Source organism: Balaenoptera acutorostrata, chromosome 9 (assembly GCF_949987535.1).
Source record: "Balaenoptera acutorostrata chromosome 9, mBalAcu1.1, whole genome shotgun sequence".
NCBI lineage: Eukaryota > Metazoa > Chordata > Mammalia > Artiodactyla > Balaenopteridae > Balaenoptera > Balaenoptera acutorostrata.
The window spans coordinates 48,429,700-48,455,907 of NC_080072.1; the positions used below are offsets into that span (position 1 = coordinate 48,429,700).

The 26,208-nt window shown below is 47.1% G+C and overlaps 1 protein-coding gene across 4 annotated transcripts in view; it reads left to right on the plus strand.

Moving 5' to 3' along the window:
* The window catches only part of TRIM66 (tripartite motif containing 66), a 73,405-nt gene that overhangs the window by 26,454 nt on the left and 20,743 nt on the right, over positions 1 to 26,208 (plus strand). For all 4 annotated transcript variants that reach the window (XM_057552205.1, XM_057552204.1, XM_057552203.1 and 1 more), the window contains 12 exons: positions 753 to 900; positions 1,807 to 1,939; positions 2,257 to 2,373; positions 3,989 to 4,103; positions 4,650 to 4,796; positions 6,991 to 7,108; positions 8,527 to 9,410; positions 10,759 to 10,920; positions 22,975 to 23,496; positions 23,657 to 23,849; positions 25,301 to 25,361; positions 25,814 to 25,988. In XM_057552205.1, coding sequence (XP_057408188.1) covers positions 753 to 900; positions 1,807 to 1,939; positions 2,257 to 2,373; positions 3,989 to 4,103; positions 4,650 to 4,796; positions 6,991 to 7,108; positions 8,527 to 9,410; positions 10,759 to 10,920; positions 22,975 to 23,496; positions 23,657 to 23,849; positions 25,301 to 25,361; positions 25,814 to 25,988 — 2,775 coding nt within the window. The remainder of the gene's footprint in view (positions 1 to 752; positions 901 to 1,806; positions 1,940 to 2,256; positions 2,374 to 3,988; positions 4,104 to 4,649; positions 4,797 to 6,990; positions 7,109 to 8,526; positions 9,411 to 10,758; positions 10,921 to 22,974; positions 23,497 to 23,656; positions 23,850 to 25,300; positions 25,362 to 25,813; positions 25,989 to 26,208) is intronic.

Here is a 26,208-nt window from a genome sequence, read left to right on the forward strand (position 1 = left end):
ATTATTCAGGCACAGACAGACTAATTTTTCTTCTTCTCCACCTTTTATATCAGCCCTGCATGATATTTGCTGACCAAATGAATGAACATTTGTACTAGAAGAAGGCTAGGGACTCTTGGTCCTGGCAAGCCGCAGCAGTGGAAACACAGCTCTGAGAGTTGGTCCATCTTACTTTTTCCTGGCTGTATATGATCATCTTTTTGTGTACTCATGCAGCTGCAGCTTCTTCCTCTCCATAGGCACGTTGAAATTTTTGCTTTCGCCTGTGCTTTCCATTTTCCTCCCTTGTCTGCCTGGTGAACTTCTACTTGTCATTCAGTATCCAACTCAAATGTCACCTCTTTATGGAACCTGTCCTGGCCACTCCTAGATGGAACTCCTGGAAACCTCGCTTTGCTTCCTTAGCACTTGGTGCATTCTTTCATCACAGCATTACCCACTGAATGTCTGCCACCCCATCCAGGCTGTGTGTACCTTGAGAGCAGATCCTTGCCTTATTCATCTGCGTATCCTCAGCTTCAGCACAGGACTTGTGTGAATAGCTCCTGAGGGCAGTACTCTTAGTCGCAAAGGGCGCTTTCCTTCACACGCCCCTGCATGTCACTCCCAGGCAGCTCTCCAAAATTGACTGCACTCCAAAATAGTGGAGGAACAGCCCTGCAGGACCCTAGTCCCTAGAGTATTTACCACTCATAAAAGCAGGCCGAAATGATGAAGATACTGTCAGTAATTCCAGAACTCTCCACCTCTAGAACTGCTCCGAGTGCAAGGAGAAGAGGACGGCACACATCCTCTGTACCTACTGCAACCGCTGGCTGTGCAGCTCCTGCACGGAGGAGCACCGGCATGGCCCTGCCCCTGGGGGCCCACTCTTTCCCCGGACCCAGAAAGGATCTCCAGGTATCACTCCTCACCCTCTCCACTAGCTCACATGCCCTTAAGTTGTACCGAACCATAGAATCTTTGGAGAATAGCTCTCTGACCTCGTTTCCCTGCTGGGGGTGAGGGTAGGGGTGGTCTCAGAGCCTTTCCTGAAGGAAAGCTGTCCCCTGCAGAGTCACATCACAATGTAAGCTCACTCTAGGCGCTCCCTGCTGGGGGGGCGGAGGGGGAGTGGGTGAGGGTGGGTGAGGTGGTGCAGGGAGGAATAATCTTGAATTACCACGGAAGCTAATTGAGTTCCCTATCTTTTACCTCTGTTTCAAGCAAGCAGCCCTCACTTCTGTTTAGTTACTTGATTAATTCAACAGCCTGGATCAGGGTTTGTCCATTTATCCATCCAGCACCATCTGTTTTAAGTGACAGTCTTCTTGAAAGTCTTTTCTCAAGGCCCTTGAACCGTGAGAAGGGTTTTACGTTCGTCAGACAGGAACCAAAGTTCATGACCCATGTGATCTGGTCTGGAGCCTGGCAAGGCTGGGTAGCTTGTTTCAGCCTCACCATAACAGAATCCTGGTTAATGAGGAGGTTTAGGTTGAGTTTTAGAGGACTCACTATTCTGCAGGAGATCCATGTGCAGTAGGTAGCAAGCACCTTCCTCAGGCTCACCAGGGGGTGGGATGCCTGGGGCTTGATGGCCAGTTATTTCTGGACAGCTGGGCAAATCCAGCCAGTCTAAGCCTGCCTTCCTCCTTGTGTTCCTGGAACCTCACTGGCCCAGAGAGAGGCCTCTCTTACTTTGCACCACCTTCCCTCCAAGCTCTGTGTCTTCCCTGTGTCCATAGAGGGCTGAGGGCTCCTCAGTGGAACTTAACTAAGAGGGCTTCCTGAGCAAGAGAAGCCCACTTTCTCCATCTTCTCTGGCAGGAGTGAATGGTGGTTCTGGAGACTTCGCCTTGTACTGTCCTCTACACACACAGGAAGTGCTCAAGCTATTCTGCGAGACCTGTGATGTGCTCACATGCCATAGCTGCCTCATGGTGGAACACAAAGAACACAGGTGGGGCCGGCTGGCTGCCCAAAGGGGAACTGGGAGGGCTCTGTACTCTCTACCTATGAGAGCGCTGGGCTCCCAGTACATCAAAATCCTCTCCCTGCTCAAGCCAACCTTCAGCCCCTGGGCTGAAGTTTTTCCCTGTTCCTGTTGTGGGCTTTCTCTGGAGAAGGCCTGAAGGGCCAAGAGTCTCTGACTCACTACATGTAACCCCAGCCTCCGTGGACCTGGCTGAGACAGTGCACTGTGGGGATTTTCGCTTGGCTGGCAGGCTCAGGGTAAGACTCAGTCCTCCTCAGCTTTTTCTCTGCCTCCTACTCTAGGTGTAGACATCTTGAAGAAGTTTTGCAAAACCAGAGGATGCTTCTGGAAAGTGTGACTACACAGGTGGCGCATAAGAAATCTAGTCTACAGACATCTGCAAAGCAAATTGAGGACAGGTAACATCGGCTAGCCCCTTGCCAGCCCTGGAAATGCCCTGTTCCCTCTCATCCTGGGTCACAGTACTAGGATGGAGTACTTATGAGGAAGACATGCAGACATTGGCATATGTCCTGGCCTTAGAGGTCTCAAGGCCAGGAAGGGGGTTTTGGGTCATCACTGGGTGAATGGGGCCAAGCTAGGTCAGGATGATCACAGTGAGCCTGGGCTAAAGTACATGCCTTCTGAAAGTGGCCATGAACTAGCCAAAGGTAGGTGCTTAAGAACAAGGGCATAGAGTAGATATTGGGGAAGAGAGTGCTGCTTATCATGTGGGTACAAGTCAGTGGCAATCTACCCTTTATCACCCCTTTCCCAGTGTTTTCCATATAAACCTACACATGACATGAAATCGTCAGTATTTTCTGTGGAAAGAGAAATAAGTATGTACTGAGATCATCACGACAGGCACTGCGTTGGGCATCATGCGTGCATCATTTTGATCAATTCTTATAATTCTTTGAGTTGGGGTTATCTCCATTCTACTGATGAGGAGCCTAAGGTTCAGAGAGGTTAGGTGACTTGTCTGAGATCACACAGCTAGTCAGAGACTGAGCTGGGTTTGGTAGCTAGGTCTATGTGGCTTCAAAGCCCATGTTTGTTTGTTTTTTAATGGCTTTTTAAAATGGCTTTAATGACTTTATTTATAATTTATATACCATAAAATTGCCCTTTTAAAATGTACAATTCAGTGAGGTTTTTTTTGCATATTGATAGAGTTATACAACCATTATTACTGTCTACTTTTTTTTTTAAATATATAAATTTATTTATTTTTAGCTGTGTTGGGTCTTCATTGCTGCGCATGGGCTTTCTCTAGTTGCGGGGAGCAGGGGCTACTCTTTGTTGTGGTGTGTGGGCTTCTCACTGCGGTGGCTTCTCTTTTTGCAGAGCACAGGCTCTAGGTGCACGGGCTCAGTAGTTGTGGTGCATGGGCTTAGTTGCTCCGCGGCATGTGGGATCTTCCCGGGCCAGGGCTCAAACCCTTATCCCCTGCATTGGCAGGTAGATTCTTAACCACTGCGCCACCAGGGAAGTCCCCTACTGTCTACTTTTGAAAGACCCTTTGTATCACCCTAAAAAGAAACCCCATACACATTAGTAGTCACTCCCCATTCACCCTGCAACATCCCCAGCCCTTGGCAACCATTAGTCTACTTTCTGTCTCTACCTATGCTCTTTTTACTGCATGATGCTGTTTAGTGGAGTATTCCCCCTTTTAATAAAACAACAGATTACATGAAGTCATATCTGTACTCACTCCCTCTGTCCTGCCTCTAGTGCTGTGTGAACTGGTGAGCTACTGGGTTGACCTGGGCGTGGCCCTGCAGTTTACCTAGAGAAAACTGCGCTGAACTTTGGGCCATTGTCCCACTTAGATCAAGTGGGCTGGGTTGTACAAAGAGTGGGATGGGTGGTGGAGGAAGGTTCTTGCTTCTTTACATTTGGTACCTGGTGGGCCCTGATCTCAGGAGGCAGCCTCCACACTGTAGGCTCTTACGTTTGCTCTCTGTAGGCCCTCATAGGCCTGGGGGGAAGGGCTCACCGTGCTCTGTCTCATCCTGTTGTTTACAGGATTTTTGAAGTGAAGCATCAGCACAGGAAGGTGGAAAACCAGATCAAAATGGCCAAGATGGTTCTGATGAACGAGCTGAACAAACAGGCCAATGGGCTCCTAGAGGAGCTGGAGGTATATGTGAGCAGATGGATGGGTTCTGTTCTCTCCCTGGGGCAGAAACCAGGCACATAGCAACCTTGTCTCAGGGCTCAGAGGTGCCTGGGCTACAATTCAGATGTGTAGTTTCCATAGCTCTCTGCTGCTCCCTGTATCCTAAAATGTCCAGTCTAATTTTGGGAAGTTGGCTCATTAAGGGCTAGAGAATCAGATCCAATTCCCATTAATGCTGTGGCAGTAAGGCAACTGCCTTCCTGGACTATGCAGGGTTATAGCGTTGAAAGAGACATGAAACAAGCTATGCCCAAGAGATGCAGACATTCATTCATTTCCTCATTCATTTATTAGCCATTCCATGTTTGTAGTATAAAATCTACCTACCCTCCCTCCCTCCCTCCCTCCCTCCATCCCTCAGCAGCCCATGTCCTCCTCTCAGGGGTGCAGTTTCATCTGATTCCATCTGTGTTTACACTGATACACATAGACCACCAGACTTCCCAGGCATGTGGCCTGCAGTCCAAGAACAGGATCAGGGACTCTGTCTTCTCTCTTCGTAACCAGGGCATTACTAATGAAAGGAAGCGGAAGCTGGAGCAGCAGTTACAGAGCATCATGGTTCTCAACCGTCAGTTTGAGCATGTGCAGAATTTCATTAATTGGGCTGTCTGCAGCAAAACCAGCATCCCTTTCCTTTTCAGCAAAGAGCTGGTAAGAAGAACTCCCACTCCTCAATCACTGACTTTGGGTTAGTAAGTGAAAACCATCTTTGACCAAACCCCACAGTGCAAAGGACCCAGGTGCTGGAATAGACCTGCCTTCCTCCAAGCAACTCAGCTGGGAAGTTCTGTAGTTCTGTCTTAGGTCATGGATCCAGGCATTAATACTAGCAGTGTACTGAACATTCCATAGGAAGTTATTGGGTTTAAATGAGGCCTAAGAGGAAAGGAGGAGTTGAGGATGACATTGAAGTGTTGGGCTTGGGAGGGTGGTGATCCCCAGGAAAAGAAGCAAGAATTTTGAAGGATGTTGATGGGGTTTATATTTGGATATGTTGAAGCGAAGGTGCCTATAGGGCATCTAAAGGGAGCTGTCCCAAATCTGTTTTGATAGATGGGTCCGGAAGTCAGAAGAAGAGTAAGGGTTAGAGAGAGAGAGAGATGTGGGAGTCACTGGGATATCAGTGATACTGGAAGAGTGTGTGAAGGAAGAAGAGAAGAAAAAATCTGGAGCCCAGGGAAATGCCGTCATTTTCACATACAGGAAGAAGATGAGTGAAAGAGATGAGAAGCAAGCATCAGAAGTGAGAGGAGAAATAGGAGAGTGTGGTGCACAGAAATTAACAGAGTTTCAAATGTTAAGTAATCAGTGTTATCATTGCTACATAGGTAAAAGGGCATGAGTAGTGAAGCGAAGCCTTGAGATCTGGGAATCAGGAGGTCCCTGGTAATCTTCTGAAAGACATTCCCGCAAAGTAGAAGGGTCAAAAGCTAGAATGAGGAAGCTGAGGATGGGAGGTGAGGAAGTAGAGACAGAAGTGAAAAGAAGGGAAATAAGAAGGTAGCTTGAGAAGGAGACAGGGTTGGGATACTTTTTTAAAGTAAGGAAGACATTTGCACATGTTTATTTGGGAGAAGTGGTTGAAGGTAGAAGAGATGTGTGGTAGAGGAAGCATACTGGAAGGGCAGAAAGAAGTGGGATCTAGAGTGAACTTGTTGACCTTAAACAAGAGGCACTCCTTTTCTCTGAGATGGGAGGACAGGAAGGTGTCAATATAATGTAGTTAAGTTTGGAGATAGGGAGATAGGAGGGATACAAGTTTGAGGGAATTTGTCTTTTATGGGTTTTTTCACCCTCTGTGAAGTAGGAGGTGATAATGAGAGGGTTAGGCATTGGGTAAATGACATTGAGGGGAGAAGTAAAAATTTTAGATAGTCATTAAGGACCATGGAAGAGGAAGCTGACAAGATAGGAAGTGACAAGAAGAAGGACTGAAGGGTACCCCTGAGGGGAACGATCAGTGTAGCGACCCCCGATAACATGGCTTTGGGATGGCTGGATTGACCCAAGGTCAGACACTGGGGATGGGAAGGGAACTAGGGCACTAGTGACATTGTTACTGAAAATGATGGGACGCTGGGACGGCCCTATGGACTGCGGGAGCAGGGCTTGGGGAGTTCAGTGAGGCTGAAGAGCATGCTCAGAAAGAGTGAGAGCTGGTTATGATCAGGGGGTAGGTTGTTGGAGTTTAAGGTCTCATCGGTAGAATGGTTCTAGATGATGAAAATGGTCTAGATATGGTGACTGAACTGAAAAGAGAGGTGAAGATTTACATTAAAGAGATCAAGGAAGTAAGAGGCCAAGATGTTGATTAGGACATTGGTTAACTAGATGTTGGCAGGGTAGTTGGATACTTGCCAAAGTCCTAGATAAATGGGAGAGTTGGTGGTAGGAGATAGATGAAAGGGATGAGGGAGGAAGAGGGCAGTTGACTAGGATGTAATGGAGTTTTACAAGTGGATGGAAGGACAGCTATGGGGAACTCAGAGAATGTCTGCCCCCATTCGCTTTTCATGTGAGATTATGGTAGAATGAAAGGAACACTCTTGAGAGGCTGCCAGGCAAGTGATATTCTGAGGGAGAATTAAAATCATTTGAGGCCTGGAAGAGATAAGAATGTAGGCTTTCCATAAGCCTCAGTAAGAAGAAGGGGATCAGTAGGGGTGGGGGAAAGCAGAGGAATATGAAGATACTAAAGTGTAAGGAAATAAGCAAGCATATGGGGGAGGACTACAGGCTAAACAGCCATGACTTTGGCCCTTCAACCTGTCCAAAGAGTGAGGGAGAGGGTGTTGTCATTCAGGCACAAGATGCCCAAAGAAATGACCTTTGGTGCTGTTGTCAGATTGTGTTTCAGATGCAGCGATTGCTGGAGACCAACTGTAACACAGACCCTGGTTCCCCTTGGAGTATCAGATTCACTTGGGAGCCTAACTTCTGGACCAAGCAGCTGGCTTCCCTTGGTGAGCCCAGGGCCTACTCTGTGGGCCTGTGCATGATTGCTAAGAACACATATAGACCATCTGCTTAGCTTACTGGGTAGATCAGCATATGCCCAAGAGAAAGCACTCCCTGAGACTGCCAGTGGTCATGGAGTCATTCAGCAAACCTTTTTCTGGGGGTGATGAGGGTAGGGTTGGGGTGTGGGTGGGGAGAGTTGGTAGCTTAAATAGCAATGGCAATACCGGACTTTTGTAACAGGACCAGTTGAAATCTGAGCTTCCTATTCTGCATGAATGTCCCTGTTCCCTTGTTTTCATTGCTAGAAGAGGAGACAAGACAGTGGCCCTACTCTCCAGAATGCTGTATGGCAGTGCACGTGTGTGTGGGCACAAACAGAGATATTTCAGTGACACAGAGAGGAGACAGACAGACAATGTCACACGTGTCCTTTGGAGTTGAGATATAAGCAGATAATTCATGACCTTGTGCATTTTTCTTCCCTGCTGCAATAACTTGCTGGTATTCAGTCTTTAGGCAGAATGTAGACAACTTGAAGTTGTGCCTGTGTTGACAACCTAATGGTAGGTTTGTTAAACTAATGGCCAACTGCTACCTTCATCTGGGCTGTTATTCTCAGTGAAAGTGTTTTGAACTTAACAGAGTGATAAATGATATATTTAGGTTTATTTTTTGCTTCCCTTACCATTTTGATTTAATTCAACAGACCTTTGGTGAGCACCTGCTCTGAGTCAGGCCCCACCCTGGCCACCAAGTGACCAAAGGTGAATAAAACACACCTCCTGCCCTCAAGACACTTGGGCTTCCCCTAAATAAGCCTCAGATGAGCTGAAGGAGCCGTTAGCCTGAAACAGCAATAGATATCATCTATTCATGCATGAGGGCCCAGGGGCCTCAGTCAGCAGCACTGGCGCCTGGCATTGACCCTGGTGTTAGAGCTTCCCCACTCTCTTCCATCCTACTTGCCCAACACACAGTTCCCCAGAACCATATTTGAAGACTTGCTCATTTGTCCTGGGGATGAATCTCCTTTGCCACTTTCCAGCACACTCCTTCTTCTCCCCCAGTGTTGATATTTTTTGGTCTGAGTCTCTCTTGGGCTATTCTGTTAAAAAGGAAGTAGGTGCTCTTTGAGGGAGCCCATGGTTTCTCTAGTGGGATACAAACAGAGTCAGGACTAAGCATCTGGTAAAAGCTGAGCTAATTTCTAAGTGTCCCAGGCCCCAAAAGCAGGTCTATATAGGTCCTATTGCTGGAAGCATTCTAGATTGAGTCTTGGGGATCAGGGGTTGAATTTCTTAATCTCTGCGTCTGGTACAAGTTTTTTTGAATGCTATCCTTCGGTCCCAGGAGTGGGAGGTAGTAGAGGGGGAACAGCTGCAGATTACCTTTGGAAACACTCTCTATTCTGAATTTTTAGGCTGTATAACTACTGAGGGTGGACAGCTGTCCCCGGCAGATACTCCTGCTTATGGAAGCTTACAGGGACCGTCATCTTTCTATCAAAGCCACCAGTCCCCAGGGGCTCAGCAGGAGACTCTCAGCCATCCCTCGCACAGGTTCCAGTCTCCAGCACTGTGTTCCTCGTCTGTGTGCTGCTCCCATTGCTCCCCAGTCTCGCCCTCCCTCAAAGGCCCGGTCCCGCCACCCAGCATACACCCAGCCCACAGCTTTAGGCAGCCCTCTGAGACGGTGCCCCAACAGCTGAGGTCACTGCAGTGCTCCCCGCTGCTGCCCAGGGAAAAAGAACTGCCCTGCCGTCCTCATCCACCAAAGCTACTTCAACCCTGGCTGGAAACCCAGCCCCCTGCGGAGCAAGAGAGCACATCCCAGCGGCTGGGGCAGCAGCTGACTTCCCAGCCCGTGTGCATCGTCCCCCCGCAGGATGTTCAGCAAGGAGCCCACGCCCCGCCCGCCTTTCAGACACCCTCTGTCCAGGTGCAGTTGGGCCACCACCAGAAGCTGAAGCTCAGCCACTTTCAGCAGCAGCCGCCGCCGCCGCCCGCTCCGCCCCAGCAGCAGCCGCCCCCACCTCTCCCTCCATCCCAGCATCTGGCTTCCAGTCAGCACGAGAGCCCTCCTGGGCCTGCCTGTTCCCAGAATGTGGACATAATGCACCACAAGTTTGAGCTGGAGGAAATGCAGAAGGACCTGGAGCTTCTCCTTCAGGCTCAACAGCCCAGCCTGCAGCTGAGTCAGACCAAATCGCCTCAGCATCTTCAGCAAACCATCGTGGGGCAGATCAACTACATTGTGAGGCAGCCGGCGCCCGTCCAGTCCCAGAGCCAGGAGGACACAGTGCAGGTGAGCCTCAGGGTGGCCTGGAACACATATTCTCCCTAGGACAGTGCAGGAAACACAGCCTCCCAATCACAGGGTGGCACAAGAGCACAGTTTCTTCATTTTAGGGTGGCCTTGAACTCAGCCCTCACAATTCAAGACTGTGCTGGGCTCCACCTCCCATCTCCGGAAAGCTCCAGAGAACAGAGTACTTAGCCCCAACATAGATCTGGGCTTGATACTGTCCAGTGGCCTGGCTTAGTCCTGTCCTCCTGGGTGACACTAGGGACCTTGTCCATGAATGGAACTTCCTGAGCTGTGCTGGATTCTAGCTAGTGCCAGGGCAGAAGGGAGGCTGTCTCTTACCTTGTAACCTCACTTGCCTTGCTGTAACTTGTGTATCCCAGACGGGGGGAAGGGCAGTGAGGATGTGCCCTACATGCTAGTGGGCAGCCGCTTCATAACACTGCGCAGATAGAGACTTAGAGTTTATTCCAAGCCTGCTAAGCTAGGAATGTTGTATATACACTATGTCATTTGTCCTAGCAACAATGTTGTTATGTAGGCATTACCATCTGTTTTTCTAGGTGCAGAAGTGGAGGTCAGAGAGGGCAAGCAGTTTGCCTAGAGATCATAAATCGTTGAGTGGTAGAGCCAAGACTTGGATCCAGGCCTGCTGACTGAAATGCCACAGAGGAGGCCTTGTTCTCTCCCTAGGGGGATTATGAAGGCTGCTCCTCTCTTTTCTCAGCTAAAAGACAGTTGAAGAGGTGCAGTTTGTGTCTCTGGGATTTTTGCAGCACTCCACATCTTCATCCCTAACTCTTGCTTTTCTTTGTTCCCAGAGCTTCCTGTTCCAGCCCCTTCCTCCTCCCCTCTCACTTTTTTCATAGTGGTGTTTCCTTTAAACATGTAACCACATTTATATCTTCAAAGCAGCTCTACAGACTTTTACTTTATTACAAAATACAAGGCCTCACATTTATGCTTCAGCACTGACAGCTTCAGATCATGCTTCAAATGTCTTCCTCTGAGGCTCAGTTCCTTTGAGGGGATAGGGAATAATCCTTATGATGGCAGAGAAGGGTCTAGGGTTTATAGAGGACCATGAACTCTTTAAATGTAAGTCAAAACTGTTATGATTGCTAAGGTGACTATGACAGAGTTAGCTCATAATTCTTGGTTTGTGTTTTATCCTAAGATTGTGATATTAGGAAGAATTTAGATAAGACTAACTTTCTTTCTAAAAAAATTTCAAGCAGTTGACAATGTGTAGGTGGTAACAATGGGCAGTGCAGGGTGGGCATTAGCCTTTGCTGCTGCTGCTACTCTTTGCGGTAAAACCCACCCAAGTTCTTATTTTCTTCTCCAGGCTACAGATGAGTCCCCAGCATCTGAAGGCCCAAAGCCAGTTCTCCCTCTTGACAAGAATACTGCTGCTAACTTGCCCCAGGCATCTGGGGAAGAAACTCCTCACAGTGTTCCCCCACTGGACAGCGCCATCCAGCACTCCTCTCCGAATGTGGTGAGAAAGGTACTAACGGAGCCTGCTTTTGCTGACCATACGGGACCCACTGCCAGTCAAGACCCCAGGGACCTGGATGAGGATGATTGGGTGGGGGGAGGAGTGTCCCTGTTCCATCCCTGGATGTTGCACAGCCCTGACTCATGCCTTCTGTCCTAATGAGTCTGCAAGGTCCTCCTCTAACCCATTTCCACCCACATACACTAAAAATGGGAGCAACTGAGCTTCATTTAGAGAGGAAGGAGAAAGGGAAAGAAAGCCAACTTATTGAACTCTCACTCTGTACCTAGAACTGTGCATGGTGCTTCACAGGGTGATTTCACTTAACCTTCCCAACAGTACTGTGAGGTGGGCACCCCAATTTTATAGCTAAGGAAACTGAGATCCAGGGTCCTACAGCTAGTACATAAGAGGGCTAACGTTTATTTAAAATGAGAGTCCAAAGCCTGAACTTTCTCCTGTCTGCAATGAATGAAAATGGGGAAAATGTTTTATGTGGTCCCACAATCCAAAGTTTGTTGGCCTTAGAATTTGGATTAATGGAATTTATTGGGTGAGTGCTCTACAGGGATATCCTGCAGAGGTAGCGGAGCATCTAGGGGCACTGGGATCTCTTGGAGACAAGCTGTTGGAGCCCTTCCTGTCCATCTACCTACCTGCTGGTGGAAGCGTTCATGGCAATAACCCAGAATCCCACGACTCTTCAGCTGTCCTCCTCTCACCCCTGCCCTTCCTCCCTACCCTGGTCATCCTCCTAGCTGGAACCTCAGTGCTGTGCCGTGCCTTCCCATCAGCCCTCCATGTGTTCCTTGGCCCTGTTCCACTTATCCAATTGCCTTTTCTGGTCTAGTCCCCTCAACCTTCCTGGTACTTCCACTCAGCCCTGTACCTGAAGCTCTCTCAGCTATTCTGTATCCTTCCAGCCTGCACCCTTGGTCCTGCAGCATCCCTTAGGCTATACACCTCCAGTTCCACTAGTTGTTCTGTGTACCTACCCTTCATCATGTTTCTCCCAGCAGCACCATTGCCATATATGTCTTAGATCAGTCTAACTCAGTGATACTTGAGAAGAGAATTTTAAAAAGTAAGAGATGGCAAAAATGAAATGTTAACTTGGAAATCCCTTGAAGTCTGGGCAGGCCTCTGGTACTAATGGCTTTTTGTCTATGCCCATCCTGCCCTATCCTTTTGAAAATTGTCTGGCCTAGAGGTCATAGAGATGCTGTAAATTGGTCCTTTGTGGCTCTTAATGGTTTACATTCTTACACCTGGGGTAGATACCTATCCATCCAGCCATCCATCTATCCACCCATTTATGTGTTCACTCAATGTTCAAAAAATATATGTTAATCTCCTATTATATGCCAAATATTTTCCTAGGTGTCAGACACACATTGGTGAATAAGAGTCTCACACTGGAGCTTATATTCTAGTGGGAGAGATAGTTAAACAAGCAACAACAATAAAGTATGATAAAGTGCTGTGATAGTCATTGGGGTGTATAGAAGGAGCACCTAACTCTGGGAGAAGGGACTGTTCACAGACTTCCTAGAGGACATGGTTTTAAGCTGAGATTTGAAGGAGGAGAAGTTAGGCTGGTGAAGAAGGGATGGGGGAAAGGCTAGAATAAATAGTCAAAGGGAATGGCAAGTAGGAAGGTCCAGAAGTGAGAGAAAGCCTGGGGTACTTAGGGGGTTTCAGATGATTTGGCTTGGTAGGAACATGAGATGTACTGGGGAATGGGAGTGATTGAAACCAGAGTGGTTGGAAGGCCTTGTAAATTATGCTCTGGAGTTGGGATTCAGTCTTGGGGGTTGTGAGGCGTGAATGAAGGATTTCTAGCAAGGAGGGACATGGTTTGAATTAAATTTTAGAAAGGTCACTTTAGTTGTAGTAAGAGAGACCAAAATAGTACAGAGGAGAAATAGGAGAAGTTGAATGAAATCAGGTAATGATGGGAATGAAGAGGCAGCAAGGACTTCAAGAGATCAGATCACAGGAGCTTTTAGACTTGGAGTCTGATTGGCAATGGGAAGTGAGGGAAAGACAGTCCAAGGTGTGTCTTAGCTCACTGAGTTGCCATTCACCTGAGATGGGAGCATGGGAAGAAAAGCATATTTGCGGGGGAGGAAAAAGTTAAGTTTTGAATTGTTGGTGTTCTCCTGTGGAAGTTACATTATAGGATGAATGGAAGGCAGCTAGCTTTAGAGGTCAGTAGGAAGCATGGGCATTGCCAGCGCTCAACTGGTAGTGGGAGCCATGCTGAAAATGCTTCTGCCTATTTAATGAGTCTCGGTTCTGCTCCTCCACCCAGTACAGAGGAAAGGAGGTGAGCCACATGCAAGCATGGAGTCTGTGCTGCCTGTGTGGGTGGCCCACAGGGCGCTCTGAGCAGTGAGGGGAGGGGATGCTGCCCTCCTGTGTGGCTGCAGGGTGGCAGTGGGGTTAATGAAGATCCTAAGAGCTCTAACTTCTCATTCTGAGCCGCCCCCGGCCGTTAACCTGGGTTCATGCAGAGGTGTGGAGGGGCAAGTGGCCTGACATTTTTCAGATGTTTTGTAGGCTTCTTTGTGGCTTGGACTCCCAGAAAAAGGAACCTCAAGGTTGCCATCCTGGCCCAGAGGAACCTTTGGGTCTTGACTGAGAGAGGTACTGCTTATACACAAAGCTCCTGAAATAAGAAAAAGGGCTTTCTTTTTGAGGGAATTCATTGCCTTGAATCTGGGATCGGGCAGGGTGGGGGTATGAAGGTCAAGGTTACCAAACAACATTTTGAGCATCTTATCATTGATTGATAATACTTTGTATAGCATTTTCTACTTTTTTCATAGGTTTTTACATGGATTATTCCATTTTATCTCTTTGTTTATCCTAGCAATACTATGAGGAAGCCACTTTCTTACTCCCCTTTGAAAGATGTGGAAACTGAGACACAGAAAGGTTCAGTGATCACCTAAGAGTTACACAGCCAACTATTGGCAGTGTTAGGACCAGAGCACAGGTTCCTGCCTCAGCCCTGTGTTCAATGATTAGGTTAAATTGCCTCTCTCTGTGCACTGCAGTGGGAGAAGTAGGACTCCATGTGGCCTCTCACCTGCTGGATTTTCCTATCTTTATACTCTCTGAATTAGCCTGAGGCCTTGCTGGGGAGAGGTCTTAGGACCCAGGCTGGTTTGGTCTTGGCTATCTTTACCTGGTAAAGGCATTTAGCTCCCAGCCCACTCCTCAGCCTGTACTGGCCTGTGAGTGCCAGGGGACGTCAGAAGTCTATCTGAGGCCACAGACGAGAGGAACCTGCGGCTCCAGGCACTGCTCTGTGTGTTCCACAGCGACCTATTCATGCTCGGAGCTGCTTTGTGTCACCACACGGAGGACTTTTGTTACAGCTGAGCAGCTGTGCACAAGTACCTAGGAGCTGGTGCTAAATAAGCTGATGGTGAAAACAGATTGCTGCTGAAAATGAGAAGTGAAAGTTCTAGAATGGGTTTTCTAGCAGCTTGAGCTCTGCAGTCTCGGGAGCATTTTATCCCACCACCTTCCCTGCCTCCAGCAGGATGTTTCTGTATGAACTTGGACATTTGTTTGGCACTAGCTTTTGCCTAAGCTTCCTAATCTTGGTTCAGCCAGTCTGAAGAAAGATGATGAAGAAAGACAACTCTGGAACAGAACCCCTTTAAATCCCAAGTGAAACTGGAAGCCATTTCGATGGCTTCATTTCATACTTCTTAACTAGTCAACTGCTGAAAAATACACACATTCCTTTCCTCAAAACACTCATGGAGTCAAGGCTGTACACATCACAGAGAGCCCTATCTGAACCCCAGTTCACTTGCAAGAGGGACCTCTTTTCTGCTCATAATGTGGCCCCAGATCTTCAACAAAGGACACTGAGGCCACCAAGATGCTGCTCAAGGCTTGAGAGGAGCCTTCGATGTATTTTCAGCAAATGATACAGAAGTAGTAGGCACTCCTGTGGTCCCGATTATTAAGAGTGATGCAGAAGAGTCAAGGATAATGACTCAGATGAATAGCGTTTATGCCATTATCAAAGCATTTTGATGCCTGAGCTCTTGATTTGCTTCTTAAAACTCAGTGAGATTTACATTAACCTCTAGAGGAGGAAATTAAAGCCCAGAGATGGAAAATGATTTGCTTAAATACATACTCCAAACCTTGACATAAGTGAATACTAGGCGTCCCGCCTTCACAGTCTCCAAATACACTGCTACGGACCAGGTCATGGGTTCTCAACCTTAGCAACCGTCTTTTCCTCATAGTCTGCCACTGACAGCAGCTTTTCTCAGAATGTTCCCAGGGCTTGGTGAGGCTTTCTTAGGGCATAGCCTGTGTCCCAGTTAGCATGTGCAGAACTGTACAGAGATGTGTTCTGTCCTACAGAGCTAACGCTCCCCAGGTCTGGCTCCCTGAATTTTGTACTCTCTAGGAAGCCTGTCTCCTTCATTCTAACCTGATTTTATTCACAGACCAAACCCAAGATCTTTGTCTAGGTCTCCTGGTCCATGTGAAAACAGGTTCTTGTTCCTAGGCCTTAAATTTCCTTAACCCAGCCTGGGAAAAATACCTCTGGCCTAAATTTTCCTAGTCTCCAAAATTTGGGTTTTGAGGATTCTACTCATTCTGGCTTTCACTTCAGATTTACTGGAATCCACTTATTCTTTTCCTCTTCCTTCCACCTCAGACTCTGGGATCCTCTTTGCTTTTTCCATCTTCTTGTATCATCAGGGCACTGGGCAGTCTTCATTTCTTCTCTCTTCACCAGCCATGATTGTTTTCCCATTTGACTTTGGTCAGTTAGCAGATATCAACATAGTTACATCTATAGCAGTAGCCTTACTTCATACAAGAGTTTTTTGTTGAGCTGGAGGGGCACTCACCATCAGCAAGAGCAACTTTCCTATTAAAAATCAACTTGTGAAGGGCTTCCCTGGTGGCGCAGTGGTTGAGAGTCTGCCTGCTAATGCAGGGGACACGGGTTCGAGCCCTGGTCTGGGAGGATCCCACATGCCGCGGAGCAACTAGGCCCGTGAGCCACAACTACTGAGCCTGCGCGTCTGGAGCCTGTGCTCCACAAGAAGTAGAGGCCGCGATAGTGAGAGGCCCGCGCACCGCAATGAAGAGTGGCCCCCACTTGCCACAGCTAGAGAAAGCCCTCGCACAGAAACGAAGACCCAACACAGCCATAAATAAATAAATAAAAATAAAAAATAAAAAATAAAAAATAAAAAATTAAAAAAGGACTTTCACAACCTGAAAAAAAAAAAAAAAAAAAAATCAACTTGTGAAACCACTTGCAAGAAAAGTTAGTTCCCCCCTCAGCTATCTGATTCAGCTGTGTCAAGATCTGCTGCTGTTAAACCAGTCTACTTAATCTGAAGCTGTTGAAATTCTCAAATATCCCAAGGATTTAATTCACCAATCTATTTACCTCCATCCTTGTCTCCTTTTCTGTTTCCTTCAGCCAGGGTGAAGGCCTTCAGTATGTTTCCAAAACATGGCACATTGGTCTCTTCTTCTACTGTACATTTACATGGTGATGAGTTTTTGACAAGTTTAACTTCTAGAACAAAAACCTGAAAGCAGTAGTGAGCAGGCAAGGCTTCAGAGCAGCAGCAAGAACAGATGTCGCAAACCTCACTCATTATATTCTGTATGAGACTATAAGCCTGATCTAGTCAGCATTCTTGATCTAGCAAGCTTAGTTATATGGTTTTCTTTGGAAATTTTTAGTTTTCCTATATTATAGCAGTAAGCAGAGTAAAAGCAGGAAGTCAGGACTTCTATAATGGCAGCTAACAACAGGGGAGAAGACAAGAAACTTCACCTGGAAATGTGCCATGATGTGAAGTCATTCACTGAAAGGACAAGCTAAGCCCTACATTCCTAGAAGTTCCCTAAAGCACCAATGAACTACAGAACACCCCAGCAATATTTATTTATTTATTTATTTATTTATTCATTTATTTATTTATGGCTATGTTGGGTCTTCGTTTCTGTGCAAGGGCTTTCTCTAGTTGCGGCAAGTGGGGACCACTCTTCATCGCGGTGCGCGGGCCTCTCACTATTGCGGCCTCTCTTGTTGCGGAGCACAGGCTCCAGACGCGCAGGCTTAGTAATTGTGGCTCACTGGCCCAGTTGCTCCGCCTCATGTGGGATCTTCCCAGACCAGAGCTCGAACCCGTGTCCCCTGCATTGGCAGGCAGATTCTCAACCACTGCGCCACCAGGGAAGCCCCCATCAAAGTTCTTTTACATCACGAAGAAATGGTCTCGTTAGGCATCATGTGCTCTGTTTAGTAAGGGTAGTGTGCAAAGCATTTTAGAAATACTCCCCTTCAAAATAATATTTTAAAGCTAACTGCATTTCGTTATCGAAAGAGGTATGTTTCAGATATCTGGAAAATTGACTTCTGTGGAACACCACCCTATCTGTGCTACTTTATCCCCAGCAATATTATCTTGCTGTAACAACCTGAAATTTGTATTAAACTCAGGGTATGTGCACCAAGTGTCTGTTTACTGACTTCTTAATCACATCATACTAGGGCACTAGCTTTCTACCTAATGGCACAAAATCAAAACCAGCCAGTAGATTTCTAAGGCTGGGCCCAGTCTTGGATTCCTTTATAAGCTTGGAAAATTTGGGTAATCACTCTGTGTCTCAGTTTCCCTTCCTGTTAAAATGAAAGAACAATGTTTTCTCTGAATTTTGACAACATCTTGTGGCAATCATTGGAATGGCAATATAGGCACATTGAACTCCAGCAAAAGATCTGGGTGGTGGGAATGGGGAGAGGAAAGGCAGCAGGTAACAGAGCACAGATCAACAGGATTAGATGGGTAAAGGACTACATAGGTGACTAGGAGAAGAGGTTGAAGGTCATACAATTCAGACATGTCACGGGTCAGGCAGGTGGCAAACAGATAAAGAGACAGAGATAAAGAGATAAGAGACAAGGAGAACAAAGGCACAGGGACATACAATTTGGGAGGAGAGAAAATTAGGGGCAAGTAAGGAGACACTAGGTCGTGGAGGTAAGAGGGAGCTCCCTTCATACGTCAAAGATGACCTGAGCTGATTACCAGAGTATGTTTTTTGCATTTTTGACTTTTCTTCCTCCCTGAACTAGAAAATAGTTTATTTTTACTTGGAAACCTCAAAATACTTATTTTCCCTCATGAAATCTGAAGGTTTTATATGTGAAGATGAAGTCAAGGTGCCAGTTAAGCTTGGCGGTGTCAGTGATTGCCCTATACAGACTTTCCAGCTGGCCATACCCTTTCACCTTCTCTCATTTGACCTCTGAACAATCCTGGGTGTTGGAGAGGGCAGGTGGCATCATCTCCATTGACATATGAGCTCCTCCTGTGTGTGAGGCACCAAATGTCAGACAACTTGGTCACATTCCCAAGTCCTTCTCCAATCCTAGTATGTTCTCAAGAAGACCTTTCCTTCCTTCCAGGCCCTAGAGACTCAGCCTGCTTTCCTGGCCCTGAAAGTTGGCCCTCCCCTTACCCCTACTCACCTTGTAACAGGGTAGGATGGAGGGTCTCAACTCCTCTCTTTCTTCCTGTACATGAAATAAGGACCTTTTGTTTTAGTATTTTGTAGCTCTTCACTCCAGAGAGCCAGATGAAGTATCAAAAATAACTAACACACAGCATAATAGGTTCCAGAAATGCCACTGTATTTGCATAGCCTATAGATATGGGACTGGGGCCGGCTTCCTCATAGTACTCTCTCTGAGTCCCTTCTCAGAATTTCCCTATAGATGTTTCCCAGGTTCTTGTTACTGTTACCAGAGCTTTGCACCACTTACTGATAGCCTTGGCCTCCTTGAGGTTGGCTGTAGATATGGACAGGAAAGAGACCAGTCTACTCTTCAGTATCTTAGGACATCTTACTGACCTCATGCTGTCTGCTAGGTGTTGTGGGAGCAGGTCCAGCAGGCCCAGCTCAAAATAAGCTGCAACAGAGTTTCCACAATTCTTCCATGGCTCAATCTGCATGCGCTCTCTTTCTCTTCTCTATCATTATACTAACTCACATTTAATGATGTGCAATAAGTGATCAGGAAAGGGGAGTCGGTATCATACAAATGTAATCTCTACCCCTAATCTGGAAAGTTTTGTGTTTGGGGATTTAATCTTGTGCATATCTTGTGACATACAGCACATGACCATTATTACCCTGAATGGTCCCAGAGGGATTTTGGTGCTCTTAATGCTTGGCACCAAGGACCTCTCTGAGAGTCATCTATGTAGATGAGATGACTGCATTAAATATACATGTAAAATAGGGAAAGGGTGAAAGAGTCCAGCTCAAAGGATTAGACAGTCATATATTACAAAAGGGAATGCAATGATCATTGGTTATTCTTATCCAAAGATAAGGAAATACAGAACATTAGAGAGCTATGTTAGTGCATTACCAGGACAACAAGAGGATGCCAAGGGATGCAGGCCAGGGCATGTTTGAGATAGCCCTTGGCCTCTGGCCTCAGTCCCTTAAGCTGGGCTCTATGCCTACTTTATCCCATTTGGTTTGAGCATTCCCCCCCCCCCCATTGCTCTTTTTCCTCACCTTTTTTATCTTGGGATTTAGACTATACAGCAAATTGAAGGCTTTTTATTGAAGACCATTGAAATACCAAGAAACATATAAAAAGCAAACTTTTCTTTGGAGAAATAAAGGGTATTTAGCTCATCTACTTTTAAAACTGAAAATTAAGAATAGAAAATATAAGCTTTACTAAAGTAGTTAAACAAATAATAAGGGAAAAGTGTTGGAGGGAGAAGAAAAAGAGAAGAGAAGAAAGAAAAAGAGGAGAAGAAGAGAGAAAAGGTCAAGAGAGACAAAGAGCAGGTGAAGGAAGGACAAAGAGATGGAAGAACAGAATGTGGGAGAGATCAGGGAAGGGGGTGAGCACAGAGAAGGGCAGAGGCAAGCAGGCCAGAATGAAGAGTGTGGCTTTGGTGCCAGAGATCTGGATTCTAAATCTATAAAAATCCTATGTCAAATATCATACTTAGTGGTGAATAGTGAAAGGATCCCCCTGAGATTAGGAATGAGAGTAGGATGCCTACTGTCACTACTTCTATTCAACCTCATACTGGAGGTCTTAGCTAGTGGAGTAAGGCAAGAAAAACAAATGTAAGCAAAGGGAGAAATAAAACTCAGTAGTCATAGGAGACATGATTTGTATGCACAGAAAATCCCAAAGTGACTTTAGTAAGGTCCCTGGATGCAAGTTCATGAACACAAACAAAGAGAAATGAAGATTTATAAAATTATGTTTTCAATAACATAAAAAACTTCAGATGCCTTTCTGAGCTTCATTTTTTCTCAGGTGTAAAATTAGGGCTATGACAAAAATAACAATAACAATAATAGCAGCAACAGCAGCTGGGATTTATTGAGTACCTACTGCCAGACATTGCTCTAAATGTTTACATGGATTATTTCTTTTAACCTTCACAACCTTTTAATGTTTGCTGTGAGGATTAAGTGAGGAAATATATGTAAAACACTTAGCAAGTTGCCTTGTGTATAATAAATTCTCAATAAATTTTAGCTATATAAAAATAGGCAGGTACTTCCCTGGTGGCGCAGTGGTTGGGAGTCCGCCTGCCGATGCAGGGGACACAGGTTCCAGCCCTGGTCCCAGAGGACCACACATGCCGCGGAGCAGCTGACTCTGTGCGCTACAACTACTGAGCCTGTGTTCTAGAGCCCGTGAGCCACAACTACTGAAGCCCACGTGCCTAGAGCCCGTGCTCCGCAACAAGAGAAGCCACCGCAATGAGAGGCCCATGCACCGCAACGAAGAGTAGCCCCCACTTGCCGCAACAAGAGAAAGCCCACACGCAGCGACGAAGACCCAATGCAGCCAAAAATTAATTAATTAATTAATTAATTATTTTAAAAATAGGCATTATTTTAGAGAAACTCATAGACTTAGTTGTTAGTATAACTAAGCTGCTATTCATTTGGCTTACAATTTGTGGCATAAACAGTCATGCATTGTTGTTGTTTTAAAAAAATTGTGAATAGCTCATTAATTCATTTATTCAGCCAAGCACTGCTCTTGCGTCTAGAAATACAGTGGATAAGCAAAACAGACAAAATCCACACTCTAATGGAGTTTACAGTTTAGTAGGAGAAGTAGATATTAACCAAATGGTATCACAGATTGTGCTATGAGAATAAGGTCCAGGAGTTATGAGAGCATAAAAGGGGGGAGCTGGTCTGGGTTAGAGCGAAAATTCACAGGTGAGCTGAATTCAGAAGGTAAGTGGAACAGGGGCAGGGCTAGGAGAATGTTCCATGCAGAAGAAGCAGTCTGTCTGAAGAGAGAGGCTGGCATGTTTCAGGAACTGAAAAATTGTCGGAGTGGCTGGAGTTCAGAGAATGAGGAGAGAGCTGTTGTATGGACTGTGGCTGCAAGGCAGGACAGGGAAGAGGGCATCAAGGCCTTAGGAGCCTTGTTGAGCATCTTCTCAGTGGAGCGCAGTACAGTTTTATGCAGAGGACTGATGTGGTCAGATTTGTGTTTTGAAACTCTCCACTGAGGAGACCACTACTGTAGTCTGGGAAAATATGAATGTGTAACCCAGGCTAGGACACCAGCAGCAGAGAGGAATAGTGGGAATATCTGAGAGATGTTTAAGGGGTGGAATTGATGAGGTCTGGTGTCAGCTTGGGTGAGGGAGGAAGGATGCTCCACTGATGTCTTCCTCCTGGGATTCAGCTTGAAGAACTGGGTGACTAGGGTGACATTCACTGAGGTGAGGAGTCTTTTCTTCCCTGTTAATTAGCTTTACTAACTTAATATGGAAACTTGAGAGGGTATTTGAAGTATTTCTTTTCCTGTGGAAATCTGAATGTCTTATTCATGGGAAAAAGAATGACAGGTATATGACACTGATTTTGGAAACTTAGAGATATTTACTCCTTGTTTCCGCTTCGATTTTCAAAAGATGTCAAATTATTATATCTTTTGTCTTAAAAAAAAGGCAAGGATATCAAACTTATAAATTCCTGAAGGTTGCATTTAGAACCAGTCTTCCCACCGTCTCCCTTCCATCAAATCTCTCTCCAACCTGAAAAACTGAAATGGATTCAGTGCAGTATCTATGTCTTTAACTTCTTTTTATCAAGCTTTTAAGTCTCTTCTGCCTAGGTCACCAAGCAGTTAGAAATGAGAAAGGAATTATGGGGGTTGGAATATTATTGCCTCATCCAATGATTGTCTAGATTGTCCATATTAAGATTTAGCTGCTCTGATGTTCTCTGCCCCTGGATTAGAATGTCTTTGGCAGGTATAGCAGGGCTAGAAAAGACCTTCACATCTCTTGATCAAAGTCTTCAATCTGATGCTGGTGGTGCTGGAGTTGATCTGAACAAGGCTGTGAGAAGGCTCTGGAGTTTGACCCAGGTTACCCAGGACTGACTGGGGCTCCCCAAGCCTTGGCATTATCCCAGAGAATGTCTGCAGCAGATCAGGGTTTGAGCCTTCTGAACTTCCTCCCATTTTTATGTAGCAGAAACTATCCTGTAGGACCCCCAGAAGGGAAGAGAGGCCACTAGTGCTGTAGTCAGAGGGGAATGTGAAGTGGGAGGATAGTCCTACAGTCTGACCATTTGCTTAGGTACTGGAAAGGGGGTGAGGGATGTGGCTGATTGTGTGTGTGTGTGTGTGAGTGTGTACCACCCTCAGGTCAGGTGGTAGGCTGTCCCTCTCTCTCTCCCTCTCTTTGTCTGTCAGTCTGTCTCTCTCTCCCTCTCACACACACATACACACATGCACACATGCATGCACACCAATATCCTCAGCCGTGCCTGCCTCTCTGTGTCATAGCCCACCAGCCTCCTTGGTGTAGGGGAATGGAAATAGGACTTCATGTGCTGTCTGAGTTCCCTGCAGCTACCAGACTCTGAGGCAGAGTGAAATCTGAGCATGGAACTCTTGTGGGCTGCATGTGTCCTCTCCCTCCCACCATTCCTAGCTAACAGCCTGACTGTCCCCTGTCTTTGCTCCTGCAGCACTCCACTTCTGTGAGCGTCATGGGCTTTTCCAACACACTGGAGATGGAACTGTCGTCCACCAGGCTGGCGAGGACCTTAGAGCCACAGATCCAGAGTGCGAGCAGCCTGACAGCTGCCCCACCCCAGGTGGTACCAAGCCTGCTGAGTGGCCCCCCACCAACCGTGTCCAGCCTGGTGGGCGGTCAGAACCAGGCTATGCCCAGCCTGACAGCCAGTCACCTGCCGACCATGCCCAGCCTTGTGCGTGGCACACCCCACTCCATGCCCAACCTGACGAGTGATCCCTCCCAGGCCATCACAAGCCTGGCAAGTGATCACTCTCAGACTGGGCCCAACCTGATGTCTGGTCCCACCCACACTGTACCAAGCCTGGCAACTTGTCCTCTGCAGAGCGTGCCTCCGGCTTCTAACATGCAGTCGGAAACCGGATCCAGCTGCAGTCCTGGCTCTGGCCGAACTTCAGGGAGCCTGTGCCCGGGGGATGGGGCTGACCCCTCCCTGGGGAATGCCCTGTGTAAGGTAGGTCTTGGGGAAATGCCATTCAACTTCCTCTGCTTGTCGCTGGGCAAAAGGGTAGCCCCTGAAGGCCTTATTCTGGCCTTAGCTTAACAGCTCTGTGACCACCGACAGGAAAAACGTCTGATTTCTTTGATTCTTGTTGGCCTTTCACTTTTGAAAGATGGAAAATGAGGATTCTACCTGCTTCACTGACTCTCTGGGACAAGGCCCCGCAGCCCCTGGTCCGGACACTTCCAAGGATTTGGCTATCCCCTCAGAACTGGAGGAGCCAATTAACCTCTCTGTGAAAAAACCTGCACTGGTCCCAGTGGTCAACAAATCCGTGGCCCTGCAGCAGTACCAGAGCCCAGAAGGTGAGACTCAGCAGCCTGCCTTTCGTGCTGACCACACACTTGAGCAGATGGTCTCAGCACTGCCGTGAGAAAGAGGTCAGCAGAGCTTCTCTGAGCCTGAGGGAGCAGTGTTTCTCTCGGGCTAAATTCACTTCTCCCCCCAGAACTGACTTACTGATGCCTGTTCTGTTTCCCTCACTGTGGCCATGACTGATCTAGGCATGGCCAGAAATTAGCCTCCTTGTAAAATTCCCCATGCAAAATTTCGGGGGTCTGGGTTATAGGTAGGGGGAAACAGGAAGAGCACATCCCAGAAGGGCTAGCCTTGGCAAAATATTTTAGGGGAAAGAGCATGTCTGACTTTGGAGTGTGATAGATCTAAGTTAGCAGACCTGCTCTATCTCTTTATGTTTGAACCTGGGCAAGATACCTAACCTTTCTGAGTTAGTTTCTTTCTCTGTAAATGGGGCTAATCATAGCTACTTCATAGTCTATTGGGACAAATAACTACAGTGAAATCACTTGATGACTTACTCTGTAGTAACAAGAATTTGCCTTGCACCTGGCATTAATGTGGATTTGTGCCTCATAGTAAAGGGAATTTGGACTGGTGGAGGTTGGCTCTGATTCTCTTCTCAGCTACCCACACCCCTTCTCAAATGCGGCTAGGCTAAGGCTCCTTCCTTTTGGAGAAAGTGAGGGAGTTGGGAAGTTAGCAACTGCCTAGTGAGCATTGGGGGCCTTCTTATATCAGTGTATGATTCATAAATGTTTAGTGTGTAATGATCAGTCTATTTCCTACATATTTAATAGATGAAAATGACACAATCTTTCTCTTTTTTTCCTCACACTGGTTCTTCTTAACTACACAATAATGTAACCCCGAATTTTAAGCAATTAAATTTTTGAACCCTGCTTGCCCATAGAAAGTGCTCAGGACAGTGTCTGGTGCTGAGTGGGCGCTCAGTAAATGCTAGTGTCCTCCTCTTTCCCCTCACTGCTCCCTGCCCATCTACACAGACTGCACTTCTCAGGGGAGGGTTCCTAGGAGCCTCTTGCCCCTGGAGGGTGAGCTGGATTCTCAGGCTGTGCTGAAATCCCAGCACTTGGCTGAAAAGGCAGGGGTTGGACAGAATGACTCCTAAGAGCAGGTGACACCAGTGCATGTATGGGGAACAAGTGATTTCTGAGCTCATTTTGAGGGTGAGAAGCTGGACCCTTGGCACCTGACCAAACCCTCACCCCCAGGCAGCCTCTGAGTGTTACCTTTGTTTATCTTTTTAAAAGAAAGTGGCCTTCTTCCCCCCTCAGGAGGGGGAGATATGGTAGGATTGTCACCACTATGAGTGCTTACAATGTTGGTAACAATGGTGTGACAGGTGTGTGGCCAAAGTATGAGTAGCAGATATGAGTAGAAGGTGTGGGTGACAGGGTGTGTTATCATAAGTGTATTTGTTTGTCTTTTGCCTTAGAGTGTGAGAATTTTGAACAAGGAACCCTAGGCCTGGGTACAAAAGGGAACCAGAGCATCAGGTAACAGACGCTGGGCCCACCCTCCCTCTCTCACCCTCCAACCTCATGTCCTGGGAGGTTGGCACAGGAAGTGAGCATCCTTGATGACTTAACTAGAAGCAGAAGTTTGCCTGCAACTGTCTTCTTCAACCCCCAGACCCTGGAGTCGGGTGTGTGGTTGGGCGTCTGGGATGGTTGTGGGAGGATGTCCTGGCTCCTGCGCCGTGAGGCATGCAGTCTGTGCGCAGTCCTGCCTCTTCAGGGACCCCCCCTTCTTTGATCAAAGGGCTCCCAGGGGCTGGCAGGACCTGGCCAGGCAGAGCTGGTAGCAGGGTGGAATAGGGGCCTGTAGAGGGTTGGACTGAGGAGATCTTGAGCAGCAATTCAGTTGTGGGATCATGGATGAGCCTGACTTAGAGGTTGGGGCCAGAGGAGGCTCCCACCGAGACCCAGGGATGTCGTTCTTGCCCTAGACCCTTCAGTAGTGAGCCCAAGATTCCCTATGTGCGACTGGAGCGGCTCAAGATCTGTGCTGCCTCCTCAGGAGAGATGCCTGTGTTCAAGCTGAAGCCACAGAAGAATGAGCAGGATGGGAGCTTCCTGCTGATCATTGAATGTGGTGCTGAGTCCTCCAGCATGTCCATTAAGGTACCACTTTTCTCTGCCTTCTCCTTGAACCTTGGCCCAGCCTAGGAGCCTCTCTTTCCTCTCTGCTACTGGGAGAATTCTGGCTCTGGCGTTGTTCTGAGTCTCTGAATGGGGCTGTAGCTTGGCCAGACCTTGTACCCTGCTACAAGTAGTCCGTGAGATGCGCACTAGGAGTGAGCTGTCCTAGTGTTCCTGGGGCTTGGCTGTCTTGGGGTCCTGG